General features: G+C 36.4%; 1 protein-coding gene across 1 annotated transcript in view; it reads left to right on the forward strand.

Annotated features, from left to right (window-relative positions):
* MAN2A1 (mannosidase alpha class 2A member 1) overlaps nucleotides 1-19,974 on the forward strand; it is a 232,810-nt gene that overhangs the window by 85,222 nt on the left and 127,614 nt on the right. The window contains exon 5 of the mRNA XM_007529199.3: nucleotides 8,874-9,001. Coding sequence (XP_007529261.1) covers nucleotides 8,874-9,001 — 128 coding nt within the window. The remainder of the gene's footprint in view (nucleotides 1-8,873; nucleotides 9,002-19,974) is intronic.

Here is a 19,974-nt window from a genome sequence, read left to right on the forward strand (position 1 = left end):
GGCAATTCTAGGTTTTTTCAGGTTCCAGATAAATGATTGTAGTATTTGTTCTATTCTCTTAAAGAAGCCTGGTGGAACTTTGATGGGTATTGCATTAAATTTGTATATGGCTCTGGGGAGAATATTCATTTTGATGATATTTATTCTTCCAATCCATGAGCATGGGATATCTTTCCATTTCTTGGTATCAGTTTCTATCTCCTTGAGTAGCGACTCATAGTTTTCAGTATACAAGTCTTTCACTTCTTTGGTCAACTTTATTCCTAGGTATTTGATTGATTTTGCTGAAACAGTAAATGGGAGTGATTTCTGGATGTCTTCTTCTTCAGATTTAGTGTTTGCATAAAGAAATGCCACTGATTTTTGTACATTGATTTTGTAGCCTGATACCTTGCTATATTGCCTAACAACTTCCAGTAATTTTCTACTGGATTCTTTAGGTCTTTCTATGTATACTATAATATCATCTGCAAATAGTGAGAGCTTGACTTCTTCCCTTCCAATCTGTATCCCTTTGATTTCTTTCTCTTGCCTGATTGCTATGGCAAGAACTTCCAATACTATGTTGAAGAGTAACGGTGACAATGGACAGCCCTGTCTAGTCCCCGATCTGAGGGGGAATGCTTTCAGCTTCTCTCCATTGAGTATGATGTTGGCTGTAGGTTTGCTATATATAGACTCCACTATCTTGAGGAATTTCCCATCTATTCCCATTTTCTGTAGAGTTTTGAGCATGAATGGGTGTTGGATTTTGTCAAAGGCTTTCTCTGCATCTATTGAGATAATCATGTGGTTTTTGGCTTTGCTTTTATTGATGTGATGAATGACATTGATTGATTTACGGATGTTGAACCAGCCTTGCATTCCTGGGATGAATCCCACTTGGTCATGATGAACAATCTTTTTGATGTGTTGCTGTATCCGGTTGGCCAAGATCTTGTTTAATATTTTGGCATCTATGTTCATCAGAGATATTGGTCTGTAGTTTTCCTTTTTTGTTCTGTCCCTATCAGCTTTTGGTATCAGGGTGATGTTGGCTTCATAAAAGGTGGAAGGGAGTATTCCTGTTTCTTCAATCTTATGGAAAAGCTTAAGAAGTATGGGTACTAACTGTTTCCTGAAAGTTTTGTAGAATTCATTTGTGAAGCCATCTGGTCCAGGACTTTTGTTGTTGGGGAGATTCTTAATAACGGTTTCAATTTCTTTGTCTGTGATTGGTGCATTTAGATTTTGTAGTTCTTCTTGGTTCAGTTTTGGAAGTGCATAGGTTTCTAGGAATTGTTCCATTTCTTCCAGATTCTCTAGCTTGGTGGCATATAGTTCTTTATAGAAGTTTCGCAGAATTCTCTGGATTTCTGTGGTGTCAGTTGTGATATCTCCTGCATCGTTTACAATTCTATTCATTTGAGTCTTCTCTCTTTTTTGTTTGGTGAGTCTGGCTAGGGGTTTGTCAATTTTTTTTAATCTTTCAAAGAACCAACATTTGGCTTCATTGATCTTTTGTATGGTTCTTTTATTTTCGATGTTGTTTATTTCTGCTCTAACTTTAGTGATTTCTGTCCTTCTGCTTGCTTTAGGGTTCCTTTGTTCCTCTTCCTCTAAGTCCTTGAGGTGTCTAGTAAGGTCGTTCATTTGGGCTTCTTCTTGGTGTTTAATATGTGATTGTATGGCTATAAGTTTCCCTCTCAGTACTGCTTTCGCTGTGTCCCAAATATTTTGATAGGTTGTGTCTTCATTTTCATTAGTTTCCAGGAACATTTGAATTTCCTGTTTGAGTGAGTCTCTGACCCAGTGGTTCTTAAGGAGCATGTTGTTTAGTTTCCAAATTCTATGTCTTTTAATAATTTTCTGTTTGTTGTTAAAAGTTAGTTTTACTCCACTGTGGTCTGAGAAGATACTTGGGATGATTTCAATGCTCTTGAATTTATTGATGCTGTCTTTGTGGCCTAACATGTGGTCTATCCTTGAGTATGTGTTGTGTGGATTTGAAAAGAAAGTGTATTCCAGTTTTTTGGGGTGGAGGAGTCTGAAAATGTCCAAGAGGTCTAGTCTGTCAATCTCTTCATTCAATTCTCTTGTATCTTTATTGGTTCTCTGCTTTGTTGATCTGTCTAAGTGTGAGAGTGGGGTATTGAAGTCTCCCACTATTATTGTATTACTATTGATGTATTTTTGAAATTCTTTCAGTAGGTGTTTAATGTATTTAGATGGTCCCTCGTTGGGTGCATAGATGTTAATAATTGTTAAGTCTTCTTGGCTGATTGATCCTCTAATCATTATGTAATGTCCTTGCCTATCTTTTATTACTTTATTTAATTTAAAATCTATCGTGTCTGAGATGAGAATGGCTGTTCCTGCCCTTTTTTGTGGACCGTTAGCCTGTATGATAGTTTTCCATCCTTTCACTTTAAGTCTGTGTTTATCTTGTTGTGACAGATGGGATTCTTGCAAGCAGCATATGGTTGGGTTATGTTTTCTGATCCATCCCCCCACCCTGTGCCTTTTGATGGGTGAGTTTAAGCCATTGACATTTATTGATATTATGGATTTAATGTATTGTAGTGCCATTGTTCTAAAAAACGATTTGTTTACTCTGATATATTACAAGTATTATAGTGATGTTCTTGTTTATAAGAGGTCTTTTAGTACCTCTTTCAGGGCCGGCTTGGTGATAGTTGCCTCCTTTAACTGTTGTTTGTCTAAGAAGGTTTTGATCCCTCCATCTAGCTTGAATGAAAGTCTAGCAGGATATATTATCCTTGGTTGAAACCCTTTTTCATTCAGGGCTCGATAGATATCTTGCCACTCCCTTCTGGCTTTTAGAGTTTGAGTGGAGAAATCTGCAGAAAGTCTTATGGGTTTTCCCCTGTATGTGACTTTTTGTTTCTCTCTTGCAGCCTTTAGGATCCTTTCTTTATCCTTACTTCTTCTCATTGTGACTATGATGTGTCTTGGTGTTTTCAGGTCTGGGTTGATTCTGTTTGGTACTCTCTGGGCCTCTTGCACCTTGATATCCTTTCTGTTATTCAGGTCTGGGAAATTTTCTTGTATTATTTCCTCTAGAATGTTTGCTTCCCCTTCCTCTCTTTCTTCCTCTGGCAGGCCAATTATACGAATGTTACTTCTTTTGAGATCATCCCATATGTCTCTGTTGTTGTTTTCAGTGTCTCTCAATCTCTTTTTAAGCTCTTTCACCTCTTTCTTAGTTTTCTCTAACTCATCCTCTGTCTGACTAATTCTGTTTTCTGCTTCTGTTAGTCTGCTTTCCCTTGCCTCAGCTTCTTTCTTCATTACAGCTATTTCAGCTTTCAGTTCTCTAATTGTCTCAAGATAATCAGTATTTTCCTTGGGTGTCTCAACTGTTGTTTCCCTAATACTGCCATTCCTTTCCTCCAATGTTGTTTTCATTTCTGTGATTAATAAGTTTATTATTGCTTGCATACTTTTCTTATCTATGGTTACTTCTGATTGATTTATGGTTTCTTCTGGGCTCTTGTCTTCATTCATTGGGGTAGCAGTTTTATTTGTTTTTAATCTACCCATATTTTTTTTATTTATGTGTTTTTCTCTCTCTCTTTTTTTTTTAATGCTCTGTTGTTCCTCAGTTGTTGTGTTGTGAGCACAAGTAGCACTGTACTAAATACCTTTATGACAATTGCACTCACCAACCTCCGGAATTACAGTAGCAACTGAAGTAAGTATTGAGGGAGTTTACCAGTTAGCCAAAAAATTTCTCCAGTCCGTGAAAAAATAGTAACCAAATCCCAGTGAAGAAAGAGAAAAGAAAGAGAGGATAGCAAGAATAGACAGTTATGCAAATCTACTATCCAGTGTATATTCTAGGGGTAACAAGAGTGTAAAGGGAACTAGAGCAGAGATACACACATAGAAAGTCCACTCTGGGTCAGATTTCTTCCCCAAAGTAATTCACAAATTCAGAAAGGCAAAGAAGAAAGAAGTGTATGACAGGATAAAAAAAAAAATAGTAATAATAAAAAATAAAAAAAGAAATAGAGAGAGATAAGAGAGAGAAAAGGGAGAATATAAGAAGAAGGGTTGTAATTAAAGAGCAGTGCGAGGAACTTCCCAAATGTGTATCAGTGAGTTTAAAAAAAAAAAAAAAAAAAACCCTGTTTGGTGGTATGGGGTATCCTGCTAGTAGCTGGTCCCAGGCACTGTTTATGGTGGGGCGGGGGGAGCAGCGGGAAGGATGTATGCTTGAAAATTAAAAGGAAGAAAAAAGAATTTTTTTCCCCTACTCTAATTCTTAACCCAAATTAAGTTATAGACACCTTGGTATGACCGCTGTGGCCCCTTATTGGCTGGCCTGCTAAAGGCAGAAAATCCTATTGTTTACACGAGATGTGTCCGGAGCTCAAAGGCTAGCTGCTTCTCCGTAGTCCGCCATCTTCCGGGAAACCCCCCCCCTCCAGACTTTTTTAAAGGATTTCTCAAAAATGAAAACTAGCTCCAAATCCTTTGATCCAATGAGAGCTATACTCAAGAAGTCTTTGGATCTGCTCTCAGGGTCGCGGTGGACCCTGGATTCTCCCAAGAGGAAGCCCCCGAGCTAAAGTGCTCTCTCCAGTTCCTCTGCCCGCCGCGCTCTGCAACCGGAGGAGGAGCCGCCTTCCTGGGCGGGCTGAGGACAATGCCCGGCGCACTCGCCTTGCCTGGCGCCCTGGGAATTCTGGAGCCCCGCTAGTCCGTGTCACCTTTACTCTAATTCTTAACCCAAATTAAATTGTACCCACTCTTTGGTGTCACCCCTTATTAACTGGCCTGCTAAAGGCAGAAAATCCTACCGTTGCCGACGATGCGGTCAGAGCACTCGCTGTCAGCAACTTCTCAGGCCGCCATCTTCCTCTCCCTCGGGGATATTTTTTATTATTTGTATGCTTAGAGGAAAATACCAGTGGGTGGCTGTTATAGTGTAAAGACACCTGTCACCAGGAGAAAAGAAACTGTACACATGTGACAATAGTTGTCTTCTTCTTCTTCTAGCGTTTGTCTTCTAAAGTATGATTTCTTTCCAGAAGTTTTAAGAAATATTTCTCAGATTTATATTCTGATCCACTAATATCTCTATTTCTTACTAAGTCATAGTTATTACCTTAATTCCTTAACAAAGAAGGGGATTGTCTTTCATCACTATTTTCTAGAATGCTTCAGGTTACATTCACAAACTATTTTTATCTTTAATTTGACATTTTTCACTATCTCCATTTCTCTTACCTTTTCTTCCAATTTGTCTTTAATTCTTTTTGTTTTCTTTAGATTTCCCATCTGTCCTTAATTTCTATTTTTCTGTACCCCCAAACTTAGTTTTTAAATTGACCCCTTTCCTTAAGTTTTTCCTTTTCAGTTATCTCCTCCTAGATGTTTCACTCACTGTCATATAAACTAAACCTTTCAAAAGTTTTGTTGCAGTGTGATTTCCCATCTTCACTCACCTCCATTGACTGTATTAAAACAACACCTGATTGAATAGTTGAAATTAAAACCCAGTCAAATGTATATAAATCCTTTCTTTTGTCTCTGGTCAGGCTGTAAGTTCTACTGATACTATGCCATGAAACACTTCTTTTCTCATCTTTTTCTTCCATGTTTTCTACTACTGCTACATTCTATATCATTTTATCTTATGCCAGGGTTACCCAAACTACGGTCTAACCTTTCTGTCCAATCTATTTAGTATATCTCTGTCAGCTTCAGATCATATAATAATTTTATGTTAACCCATATTTTAAACTGACAGCCTCTTTCACTCATTCCACATTCATTGGGCAGATATTATTTGCTCTTTTATGCCAAGCAAGTTTCTTAGTGCTGGGCATATATAAGTGAACAAAACAGTCTCCTTGCTCCCTATCCTAATCCCTGCTATCACTTAAGAGTTTACAGTCTCATGTGGGTAAGAGTGAGGAGAGAGATAGGAGACATGTAAATGAACACAATCATTTTGGTGGTGAAAATTGCTATTGTTTGATAGGTTATGGAGCTACAGAGTGAGTGTTAATTTAGATTGGGTGCTCAGAGAGACATTGGATAGTTTTGTCTGAGCTGTGACATTAGGGCATCTGGGACCAGGCAGGTTGGGAAAGATTGGAGAGAATAAAATAAATACATAGGAAAATATTATAATAATGAGTTTGAGGCTTTTCACACCTTGCCTCAATTAATAGATAGTGAAGTCTTTCAAGTATTCTTTGCATGCAGATAAGAAGTCAGTATGATCATGACAGTGTCTCAGGCATAATGAGAGGCAATTGGATTATTTACAAATGGAGCTGGAGAAATTGGTATGATTCTTATTTGCTTGGTTATTTTTTGGAGTCCATTTATGCCTATGGGGCAAGGGCTATAGGGAAATAGCATAGAGAGAGAGAAAATTCCATGGTTTGAGTTATTTTCCCACTTAATTTTCAGATTAAAACAAGCTATAGTTTTACTTTAAGAATTTGTTTTGATCAGTTTATTTCTGAAAATTCTCAAATTACCTGTTTATTGAGGTAATAACCCTCATCTTATAAAGAGGTCAAATTTCTATGTTTGTCCTATATTTGATGGTCAGCAATTAAAGCTCAAATCTGTCCTGACATCTAAAACTTTCAAGTACTGGTCCTGATGCCTAAGGCATGGATTGGTTCATGGTCTCCAGAGTGTGACGAAGTTAGACAATCACCAGAAAGATATGAAATAAAACTAATTGTAGGTAAAGCCCCATTAGCAGTTTGAGTGAAACAGTAGGATTCAGTTCAGTTTTAATATTAAATGAATTTTTAAAGTAATCTTTCAGTGTCTTTATAATAAGGTCTTGATTTCAGCCTGTAAGTATTTAAGGTTTGGTTGGCTTTAGATACTTTGCTTTAGATACATCAGTGACTCTTCAGATTCTCTATATGAAACTGTTGGTGAAAAAAAAAAAAGAAAGAAACTGTTGGTGATCCATGTGGTAATACAGACTTTATTAATACTACTTAATTTTTTTTTTACATATATAAAGTATGAGGATTCATTCATTTAAAAACTGCATCTGCTGTGGCCAGGTGGTGGCACACCTGGTTAAGCTCACACATTACTGTGCACAAAGGACCCAGGTTCAATCCTGCAGTTCCCACACCTGCAGGGGGAAAGCTTCATGAGTGGTGCAGTAGGGCTGCAAGTGTCTCTGTTTCTTTCCCTTTCTAGTTCCCCCTCCCTTCTCAGTTTCTCTCTGTCTATATCTAATACATAAGTAAAAATAATTTAAAAAACAGAAAAAAGAAAAAATCAAACAACAATTTTTTTTTAAAAAAACTGCATCTGCTATTTACTGTCTCTGATTATACTATTATGCTTACATTTGAATAAATTACATATTATGTTAATACTATGACCTATGTGGGTTTGCCTAGTGATTAGAGGGAGCACCTCAAACTCTTTACTAAGGGAGTTTTTAAAATTAATTAATTAGTTAATTAATTAATTTAAGAAAGGATTAACAAACCATAGGGTAGGAGGGGTACAATTCCACACAATTCCCACCACCCAATCTCCATATCCCATCTCCTCCCCTGATAGCTTTCCCATTCTCTATCCCTCTGGAAGCATGGACCCAGGGTCATTGTGGGTTGCAGAAGGTAGAAGGTCTGGCTTCTGTAATTGCTTCCACGCTGAACAGTATGCCTCTCTCTTTCCCTAGTAGGGTGGGTCTCTGGGGAAGCGGAGCTCCAGGACACATTGGTGGGGTCTTCAGTCTAGGGAAGCCTGGCCGGCATCCTGATGACATCTGGAACCTGGTGACTGAAAAGAGAGTTAACATACGAAGCCAAACAAATTGTTGAGCAATCATGGACCCAAAGCTTGGAATAGTGGAGAGGAAGTGTTAGGGGGGTACTCACTGCAAACTCTAGTGCACTTCTGCTTTCACGTATATATTTTGCAGTAGTTTACGGATATGTGTGAACATATGCTCTCTCTCACAGAAACTGGTGTATATCTAGGTTTTGGGACTTTGTTAGAAAGTGAACCACCTGAGATGGAATTAGAGTATACTATGAAAGGAAAGGTCTCACCCGAGTAATGAAGCTTAAGGGTTGTCATTCCACATGTGAAGTCTCTGGACACAGTCTGAAGTGAAGCATGTTGAGGTGGCAATCGTTGTGTTGGTTAGGTTGTGATCGGCAGATGCAATATTATTTGATATGGATTGGGAGAGGCATACGGGAAAGTGGGCCCTATCCAAGGGTTCCAGGACTGGGGGAAGTAGAGGCTCTATAGTGGAGATGTGAGGTTCCTGCTGTCTTAGGGTTCAAAATGAGTCAATAGTTAATGTTATCATCACATTATTTGGTAATTGTGTTAACTTTGAAAAATCCTTTTGTTATGGTTTGCTGTACAGTACTCAGTATCTTGTATATAGCTGTGCTATTGGTTGCTTCTGATCTACTTGGTCTAGGCTTTTGAGAGAGTCTGCATATCAATTACACAGCCTATATATTAAAAAGATTCGGTTTGTGTTTTGAAAAACTTCGAGACATACAATTAATTTTCCCCCTCTCGTATTAATTAACTAGTGATTTATATGACTACATTTTACTAGGAGTGTACATAAACACCATTCCCACCACCAAAAGACTGTGACCCATCCCTCCCACCCACTCCCACCCCCCACTGTGGGAGTTTTTTTTTTTTTTTAATCATTAGGGCCAAAAAGGTGAGATTCATTCATTAGGGGGGAAAAAAAAAGGCTTTTAAAGCAACTAGTATTATTTGGTTAAATACTTACATTTAATGGCTATTCCTAATATATCAGTACATACTATTTTAGTTTTTAATTTGACATTTTCTTATTTTTAATTAATGTATATTTATATTATCTTTCCCCTTAGTTTAATATCAAATGGACAGCTTGAAATTGTGACGGGTGGCTGGGTTATGCCTGATGAAGCAGCTTCACATTATTTTGCCATAATTGATCAACTAATTGAAGGACATCAGTGGTTGGAAAAAAACCTCGGTATGTATCTGTTTTTATTTTCTTTTGGACTATTTTTGGCAGTTAATTTTGAATGAAACTCTATTTTTTTTAAATGGATATTTTTACCAATATTGACTATGTTGAATAACTTGCCTTTTGTTTATGATGTTTCCTTGATAATAAATTCAATTACATAGTTTTCTATGGTCATTTTTAGAGTAATTTATCTCATTTCATCTTTTTACTTCATTAATTTTATTTATTATCTTAAATAGTTTTGCAGTGACTTCTTTAAAATATCTATTGAGGTATTTTTTTTTCTATAAAGAGACCTCATTATCAGTGGCAAAAAAATTTGTTAGTCTACATTAATGCATGACAGAACAAAGAAGGAAAGTTTTATCATGCTGCATAGGCACTATCACCTTTGACTGTGCTTATTATCTATGACTTTAGTTTTTTCCTGACTCTATGTGGATAAGGTGGTTATAGGTTATTGGGCCCTAATATTCCCAGTTAACAATGAGGAAAAATATTTATTTTATATTAGTGATTTTGAATGAGATTATATGGGTGTAGTTCCCATACCACTCCCATAACCAAAGTTCTGTCCCCTCCCCACCCCCAACAATAACCATCATAGATTTACCAAGTTCTTAGATATGTATGGGTTGATTATTGTATTTTTCAAGTTTTGGTGCTCTGGTTCTTTATATTCTGCTTATGAGTAAAATCATCAGATAGTTTGTCCTTCACTTCATTACTTATTTCACTAAGCATAGTTGCCTCCAGTTCCATCTATTTTATCCCTAAGAACACAACATCATCTTTTACTTGCTGAATAGTATTTCCTTGAGTATATGCCCCATAACATCTTTATCCAGTCATCTATCTATGGGCATTTGGATTGTTTCTACATGTTGGCTCTTGTGAATGTGAACATAGGGATGCATATGTCCCTTCAAATTAGTGTTTTCATGTCTTTTGGATAAATACCTAGGAGTGGAATTGCTGGATTATAAGGAATTTTCCACATTGTCCATAATGGCTGCATTGTTTTGCATTCCCACCACCGATTTTGCTGATGAAAGCTGTCCTCACAGGTGTGGGGTGTATTCTCAATGTGCTTTTAATTTCTATTTCTGTAGTGATGAGTGAAGATAGTTCCACGTTTGTGGACCATATATAGAGAACTGTTTATTCATATATTCTGCACACTTTTGGGGGTGTTCTTTTTATTTTTTCAAGCTGTATGAGTTCATTATAGATATTTGATATTCACCACTTGTCAATATGGGGTGTGTAAGTATCTACTCCCAGTTCCTGGGCTTCCTGTTTATCCTTATGTAGTTTCTTTTGATTTGTAGAAGTTTTTTAATTGGATGTAGTCCTTTTTATTTAGTCATTTTTCAGTCTCCCTTGCCCTTGGGGTTGAGTCTTCAAATATATCTTTTATGTTAAGATCTTGAAGTGTTGCACAGACATGTTCTTCTATATAATTTTTAGTTTCAAGTTTAATATCCAGATCTTTGATACATTTTGAGGTAATTCTGGTGCAAGGTGTTAAGTGGTGGTTTATTTTCATTTTTCTTTATGTGGTAGTCTAGTTCTCCCAGCATCATTTGTTGAAGAGACCTTCTAAATCAGGAAATGTTTAGAATAAGTCATTCAATACTTCACCTAATTGGTCCAATTTGGGTCATATACTTTTGTCTTAGTTATTTATTGTGATCAAAGGTGTAGGAAATGAAATCTATAAGACATGCCCAATTGATGAAAATGGTCCTGGGGTGGGGAAGACCTTCTTGTAGAGGGAGGGTCAGCCACACCTGGCTCCTTGACTTTCTAGTTTGAAAAAGGAGAGAAGGGAGTCAGGCGGTAGCATAGTGGGTTAAGCACAGGTGGTGCAAAGCAAAGGGACCCACGTAAAGATTCTGGTTTGAGCCCTTGGCTCCCCACCTGCAGAGGAGTCATTTCATAGGCGGTGAAGCAGGTCTGCAGGTGTCTGTCTTTCTCTCCTCCTCTCTGTCTTCTCCTCCTCTCTTCATTTCTCTCTGCCCTATCCAACAACAATATCAACAACAACTACAACAATAAAACAACAAGGACAACAAAAGGAATAAATAAATAAATATTTTTAAAAAAGAAAAAGGAGAGAAGAGGACGCTCAAGAGAACCTGACATTAATTCAGATCTTTGAAATATCTTAATGTTAGCATTCTACAATTTGGTGTGTACTTGTTTTCAAGTACTTAATATCTCTCAAGACAGTTTTCTGTTTATATACATTATTTTTCTTGACAGTTCTGGATATTATATTAAGGTATTTTATGCTATATTACAGTTTTTTCCACCCTTATTTTTTTATTACTTCTAATTTTGGAATAATTTTTAGGCATATAAGAGATGTAGTATGAAATGCTGAACCAATCTTTTTTTTTCTTTATTATCATTAGAGTAAGTTTCTGCTATCATGCCTATATAGAAAAACTATAACAGATCTGAAACTACTATCCTTGGGAAGCTCTTATATGCATGGCTGGCCTTGGACTGGAGTTTGATTTCCTAAATGCTAAGTGCAGCTCCCAGCATTTCAGGTGTTTGTAAAAATTGTGTAGTTTATGCTACACATATATTTCTCTTCTAGAATCTATTTAAAAAACTTACTTTTGATCTAACATTGTTCCAAAAATTATTTAAGATTTCAGGAGTATAATTTCAAATCTAAACCTGACCTTGATGAAATCTGGAATTTGAAGATGTACTAGACAGTGCCTACATGGCCAACTTAAGTAAAATCCTTAAACACTGAGGCAACTCTCCTTGGTTGATAACATTTCACATGTTTTCACAATTTAGTGTAGCTGTCTGTGGGAAGAGGACTCTTAGATACTTGTGTCTTGTTCCCTGTGGATTCTATTCTTTGTGCCTTTTCTCTTTGCTGATTTCACTTTGCCTTTCACTCTAAATACTGTAGCTGTAAGTATGATTATATGCTGAGTTCTATAAATATTGTTAATATACCACCAAGGCTGATGGGGGACTATAAGACCCCCCATTCAGTCCCACTTGTCATATATCTGTTGCTGTTTAAGCGGTATTTGCTTTATAATCATCAGTTCTTGTGGATTTTTCTTTGCTTAACTTTTATTGACACAATTTTCATGTAGTACAGTAGATAAATCTTAACTGTAGTATTGTACTTTTGACAAATGTATATACCTATACATCTCACTCACATTTCATAACCTCAGAAAGTGTCATTTATATAAGCTACATTTGTTTTTTCATTGTTAAGTTGATGGAATTTAGGGATTTCTCTCTCTCTTTTTTTTTAAGTATTGTGAGTAATAGTAGCATGCATGATTTTTGGAGAACCTATGTTTTCACTTCTTAATTTTCTTTTGGTGTTATCTTTATTTATATATTTATTGGATAAAGACAGCCAGAAATCTAGAGGGGAGGGAGAGGTAGAGAAGGAGAGAGACAAAGAGACACCTGTAACAGTGTTTCACCATTTGCAAAGCTTTCCTCCTTGTAGGCAGGTACTGGGGGCTTGAGCCCAGGTCATTGTGCATTGTAACCTGCGCTCAACCAGGTGTGCCACCACCCAGGCTCGTGTTTTCATTTCTTTAGGATATACCTAGAAGTTGAATTTCTGGATTATATAGTAACTCTTTGTGAAGCGTTTTGATGAGCTGCCCAACTGTTTTCTAAAATGCATGCACCATTTTACATTCCCACCAGCTATATGTGAAAGCTCTAGTTGTCCCACTTTTTCATTCACATTTGTTAGTTTATGTCTTTTTTTTATTTTAACTATTCTAGAGTTTGTGAAGTGCTATATCTCCTTATGGTTTCGATTTGTACTTCCGTAAAGACTACTGGTGGTATACATCATTTGTTTTACATATATTTGGAAATATAAAATTCTTTATTAGTTCAGCTTTGACTGTATGTATTTTGTTCACTAGAGAAGGGTTCTCAGATTTGTTTTCTAAACAGTCCAGTGCAGCATGTTATTTTGGATTTTTTTTTTGAAATATGGCATCAGAGATCAAATTCACTGTCTGTTACTGAACTTTACTACTGAGCCAACTCGTTGACATTATATATATATATATATAGTTTATTAAAGGCTTAGTTGTTTTCAGTACAGCTGTTGACACTTGGACACACACCTGTGTCATCTCCCCATGATAGGTATCTTTCACCTTCAGCTTAGCTTCTTTTCCACCATTGTGCACCTGGACCCCTAGATCCTTCCCCACCCCTCTCTTATCACACTCGCACCCCCCTTCCCAAGAGCTTTTGCTTTGGTGCAATACACCAAACCCAGTCCAAGTTTTACTTTTTTTTTTCTTTGTGTCCTTGTTAAGTTCCACCTATAAGTGAAATCATATGAGAAAGAAAAAGGGGAACACTAAAGCGCATGTCCACCATTTGCATTGTTTTACTTGCTTTGTCTTTGGTGCTCTCATGCTGTGCTGAGCCTCATCTGTGGGAGGCAGAAGCTCTACCCTCTGGGCATTCTCCCTTCATTGAGGACTTGATTTTTGTCTGGTAATGGGACACTTGTAAAAGGGTTTAGTCTTGAGGCTGAGTGGGGCATACATGGTTGAGCACATACATAATAGTGAATAAAGACCTGGGTTCTACCCCGAGGCCCCCACTTCCATGGGGAAACTTCATAAATGATGCAGCAATATTGCAGGTGTCTCTCGCTCTCTTTCTCTTCCCGCTTCCTTCTCAATTTCTCTCTGACTCTATCCAAAATAAATAAAATTTCAAAAACACCTTTAAAAATTTCTTCTTACGAATTTTATTATATAACGTTTACTTATGAATTTTTAGTTTGATGATTATATTTACCCTAAATATCCATTTTCAGTCATTCCCCTGCTTCCTTTTAAGCTTTGATATTAACTGTGTTTGATATAATCTAGTTCTATTATTTATATGAATATGATTCATATTCTAATTTTGAAGTCTATTAGGTCTGCCAAAAATTGAGTAGTGTTTTTAATTTTTTAATGATTATTTCCTGCACTTTCCCCCCTAAGAGCCTTTAGTTTGGCATATTTTGGTAGTGTTATTCATATATGAAGGTACAATATCGTATCCATGATCCTTCTTGGTTTTCCTGGCAAGTATGCCCTCTGTAAATTTTTGGGGTTTTATTATAGCACTTTTTTTTCCTAAATATTCCCCTTAGCCCTTTTGGAAAAAAAAATTGTTTATACCAAAGAAAATCATATGGTTTCCTTCTGTTTTGTAATCATTTCATATTTAAACTTCAAAATCTTTGGGTGGGGCCAGGTGGCTCACTCAGTGAAATGGATGTGTTACTACTCTAGAGTGCAGCAGGGAGACTTCAGGAGTGGTGCCATGGTGGTGTGGTGTTGCTTCTCTGTCTCTCCCCCTCTGTTACAGGGATAAGGAACATATGACTTGCATACAAAAATCATTGACTCTGTCATAGTGGGACTTGCAATTCAATAAATTTAGGAGGTTTTTTTTTTTTTTTCTCTCTCCATTTTATTGATTTTACTTTAGTGAGAGAAATTCAGAGAGAAGGGCACAGAAATACCAGAATACTGCTCAGGTTTGGTTTATGGTGGTATTGGGGATTGAACCTAGGAGTTTGGAGCCTCAGGCATGAAACTCATTTGCATAGCCATTATGCTTCTCCCCAGCCCTTAATCTAGGATTTTTTTGTTTGTTTGTTTTTAACTTAACACTCACTGCTATTTTTAAAATAATTTTTATTAGTGATTTAATAATGATTGACAAGATTGTGGTATAAGAGGGGTATAATTCCATACAGTTCCTACCACCAGAGTTCCATATCCCCTTCCCTTCATTGAAAGTTTCCCTATTCTTTATCCCTCTGGGAGTATGAACCAAAGATCTTTATGGGGTCCAGAAGGTGGGCAATCTGGCTTCTGTTATTGCTTGTTGGTGGACATTGGTGTTGACAGGTAGATCCATACCCCTAGCCAGTTTCTGTCTTTCCCTAGTGGGATAAGACTCTGGGGAGGTGAGATTCCAGGACACATTGGTGAGGTCATCTGCCCAGGAAAGTCAGGTTGGTATCATGGTGCAACTTAGTGGTAGAAAAGCATTAAGATATAAAGCAGAACAATTTGTGTAATCATCAGGAACCTAAAAGTAAAAGTATAGCAGATGAAATTTGTTGTCTTCATGTTGGAAGGAGCTAAGTTGGAAGGAGCTAAGAATAGGTATATTCCAAGGGGCCTATGACTTTACTAATATTTGACTGAGCCCAACAGCTAACTTGCAGGTGGGCTAGGAATATTGTTGGGAAGATGGTACCAGAGTTGAAGATAGGACTAGAAAGCTGGATAAGGGTATAGAGAAGCTCCCAACTTTGTGAAAAGTATATAAATACCATTAACTCTAAACCTCATTGATCTGTTCTTGGGCCCTTGCCCATTCATATTTTAAGTGCTACTTTTAAACTGATAATTTTGTTTGGCCTGCAAATTATGTTACAAATATTTAAATGACCCTTGGGCAGAAAAGAACCCCACTAGGAACAGATGAATCTTGCAGACACTGAATCATAGTTGACAACTCTATTGCTATTATATAAAAAAATAAAAATAAGCTTGGTTCCAGTGAGATAGATTTCCTGGGATAGCTTCTGCTTTGCTATGCCTGTGACCCTATTTTAAGGTCCAGGTGTACCGTGTAGAAGCACTTAGGCACTGAAGGCAACTTTGGTACCATGGTGTTATGTGTCTCTGTCTCTCTCTCTCTCTCCCTGAAAACATTGGATTGTAGAGTGGTGACACCAAGGTAATAAAAAGGAAAAAGAAAAATTTACTTTATATTCTACCTTTTCTTTCCATTACTTCTTCAATTCCATTGATTATTTATTCTGACATCACTCAAGTTGATATTCCTGAGGATCAAATGATTTTTTTATGGTATAAATTTACCAGTTATGTTAACATCTCTATCTTTGTAATATTTGATTATTTTTACTTTTGCTTATTAAGCTAGATGCCTTCCCCTTTAAGTCATAATATTTCAATGTAATGTAAGCGTCTTAAAAGTTAGATGATAGAACTTGGGGAGAGCTCTAATATATCCTTTACGTAGATTCACCTGCATATTATTCTAAAGTAGTTTAAGAATATTTTAGAGATATCTTGTCTCTTTATATCGAAATACTCAGTACAAATGTGTATTTACTAAAAGATAAGATCAGTTTTACATTTAATGAAAAGGTAGCTATAAAACCAGGAATATTAATAGCAATACATTAGTGCATTACACTAGATATTCCTGCCTACTGTACAGGCTATAATGAGTTTGTCAGTTGCATCTGTAATATTTTTTTATAAGGTTGCCTTCATTTCCTTCAAGTCCAGGATCTAACAACCTAGGGTTATGTATTGCTTTTAGTTACCATGCCATTGTGGTCTCCTGTAATTTAGAAAAGTCTCTCTGCCCTTCTTTGGATTTCTTGACCTTAGTAATTTTGAAGACTGTGAAGATCTATTGTAGAAAGTCTTTTAATTTGAGTTTGCTCATAATTTGATTCTGGTGACTTACCAATTTTAATCAGTATTCCACTAAGGTTATCTAATCTAATCTGTTCTTTTTTTTTTTTTTGACACAGTGCTCTACAATGATGTTCTGTTGTCCTCATTGTATTACACCAAGATCTACAGAATGCTCTCTCTTCTAATATTGCTAATGCTAGCCATAATCACATGTTAAATTGTACTATTGTTGTTGTTGTTATTATTTTTTTTTACTGTGCTGTGACATTACCCTGCTCTTTAAATAATAATTAATTTGTGGAAATGCCTTGAGAATAGCCTTTTTTATTTTATCAAACTTCCATGTTTTAGTTTTAGTATCCATTAATTAAAAAGAATATTTTTATTTGATAGAGGCAGCCAGAAATCGAGAGGAATGGGGATATAGAGAGGGAGAGAGCCAGGGAGACACCTGTAGCCCTGCTTTCCCCCTGCAGGTAGAACCAGGAGCTTGAACCTAAGTCATTGCTCATTGTAACATGTACACTTATCTAGAGGTGCCGCTGCCTAGCCTTCCATTAAAAATTTTTTATTTTCTATTTTTATTGATAAGTTTCTGACTGCATCATTTATTCTTTAATTAGTTAGCTCTTTAATAATTATTTAATTATGAGTTAGCAATCAACTAGAGTTCTTTTTATTTCTTGTGCGATGGTTTTATATTTGTATTCATTGAGTTGTAATCCACTATCTTTACTTACTTTGACATCTTAGTTTTGTCAGATTTAGGCATTAGAAACCCCATCAGGGTTTCTGGAATAATTTTAACAAATATCCTTAATCCTTTCACCATTTTCTTATGTTATGGCCCAATAGTATGTTCAGACTTATTTTGTGTATACTGGCCTTAGCCTTGAATAAATAGTTTCTTTCAATATAATTTATTTTATTGGGTTAACATTAGTTTACAGGACTGTTGATATTTTAGGGATATTATTTCACACTTCTTCAGAGTATGTGTTAAAATACTACATTTACCAAGAAAAAATGCCACCACCCCTCAACTACAATCTATTATACTATACACTACACTCACCCCTTCCAAAATCTTTCCCTTTTGCCATCCTCAAGCTTGCAGTCAAGAAACTAAGAGTTTGACTCAATAAGTCCCCTTACTTGTTTTTTTTATATTTCACATATGAGCGATAGATATCATTCAGTTTGTCTTTATCTTGCTTAACATGACCTCCTTCAGTTCTCCCCATATTTTAACAGAAGGCAAAACTTTCTTCCTTACACCTGAGTAGAATCCTATCATTTTTGACTTATCTTTCTTTGAACACTTGGGTATTTCCATATTGTAAGTATTGCTGCACTGAATACGGATGTGCAAATTAGTTTATGTTCTTCAGATAGACACGTCAAAGTAGATTAGATAGCAAATCAGTTTTTTGTGGAATTTTCTTACTGTTTTTCATAGAGGCTGGGTTAATTTACATTTCTGTCTACTGTTGGAGAATGGGTCCACTGTCCCGGAAAGTCCAGGCCATTGTTTCCATGAGATCTGAGCAGACCCCCCAACTCTCCCTTTAGGTTGCTTGTGACAAGGGCTGGTTTCTCCAGTCTCTGGAATTTATGAGGGCTGAACCCTGGACATGGGCGCCTTTCTACACATGCTACCTACCCCCTTTCCTTTTTTTATTAAAAGCCATGGATTACTGTGTTAACTTTAAAACCACCAGCAAACATCCTGGTTGCTCAGCTTTTCCTCTCTCCTGCTGCTCTAAAGTGCCTGCAGTTTACTTTCGGAAAAATGTATATTGTAAAGCTTATGATCAAACTGTCTGTTGGTCAAAAACTATGCATTGTGTTGCTCTGTGTTTGGGTTAATGGACACTCAAGACTTCTTCCCGAGTTATGGCCTATATCTACCTGCTTTTTCTTTCAATAAATGACTTGTCCCACTGAGGCTTTCCCAGGGCTGACTGCTTGTCTCCCTGAGCACTTTGCCCTCTACATGCTGAGCTACCTCAGGACCCCCTGGGGCCACTTTTGACCTCCCAAAGGCCAGGGAGATGGTGGACCCAGAGCAAGCCTGCAGTCAACAATGCATAATACTTTTCTTCATAGTCTCACCAGCATTTGTTGTTTCTGACCTTTACCATGTAGGCTATTTTCACTAGAATGAGGTAGTGTCTCAGTGCTGTTTTGATTTATATTTCTCTGGTAATAAATTATAATGAGGATATTTTCAGATGTCTGTTGGGAATTTATATATCTTTCTTTGGGAAATATGTTTTTAATGATTCTTACTCATTTTTTGATGGGGCCATTTGTGTTTTGTTGGTATTGTTGTTTGTGAGTTTTTGGTGTATCTTAGCTATTAACCCTTTATAGGTGTGTTGTGTGAATATTTTATCTTGCTCTGTAGGATATCTTATTTTAGTGATGACTTCCTTTGTTGCACAGAAACTACTTAGTTTTATATAACCACAGTTTTTCTTATTTTTGTTTTTGTCTACCTTGCCATTGGATTCAAATCTCTAAAGACATCACTAAAATTTATACCATGGGGTGTTTTGCCTATAATTTTTTCCAGTGATGTTTACGTTTGAGATAAGTAAAATATTTAGTAATTCATTTTGAGTTCACTTTGATGCATAGTGTGAGGTATTTATCTAGCTGTATTATTTTATGTATGACTGTCTAGTTTTCTCAATACCATTTATTGAAGAGATTTTCCTCTCATACCTTTCTTTTTGTTTGCTATATGTTTAATTGTCCACATATTTAAAGAATTACTTCTGTACTCAATTCTATCTCATTGATGTCTGTCTACTTTTATTGCAGTACTACATTGTTTTGATTACTTTTGCTTTAGTATGATTTGATGCATTTATTTTTGCTCTTTAGTCTCAGGGTTGCTTTGCCAATTGAGATGTCTTTGTAATTTCAAGCAATTTCAGTAGTATTTGTTCTGTTTTCAGGGGATAGAGTTTACATCGCATCTCTATAATGCATGGTCATTTTAACAATGTGAATTCTTCCAGTATATGTGCATAGTCAACATAGGTATCTATTGCCTTGTGTCTCCTGTTTCTTTTAATAGTTGTTATAGCTTTCAGTGTAAAACCTTTTCACTTCCTTTGTTAAGCTTATGTCTGGGTACCTTTTTTTGATGGGGTTATTTCTAGGTTACTTTCATGTGGAAATATAACAGATTTCAGTAAGTTGATTTTGTAGCCTCCCACCTTATTATGTTGGGAATGAATCATTTTTTTTCAAGATTACTTTTGACACAGAAAGGTATTTTGAGGCCTAGATATGGAAGCTGTGGTGTGTCCACTGGTACAAAGATGTTGCATCTTGTAACCTTAATAGTATACCGGAAGAGGAAATGCATGTGAGTTTATATATCTTAGGTGATTATAGTCATGATAAAGATTAACTTTTTGTAAGCCTAGTTAATCATATTCCTAAATATGTGAAGATGCTAAG

The sequence above is a fragment of the Erinaceus europaeus genome, chromosome 11 (assembly GCF_950295315.1).
Source record: "Erinaceus europaeus chromosome 11, mEriEur2.1, whole genome shotgun sequence".
In the NCBI taxonomy this organism is placed as follows: Eukaryota; Metazoa; Chordata; class Mammalia; order Eulipotyphla; family Erinaceidae; genus Erinaceus; species Erinaceus europaeus.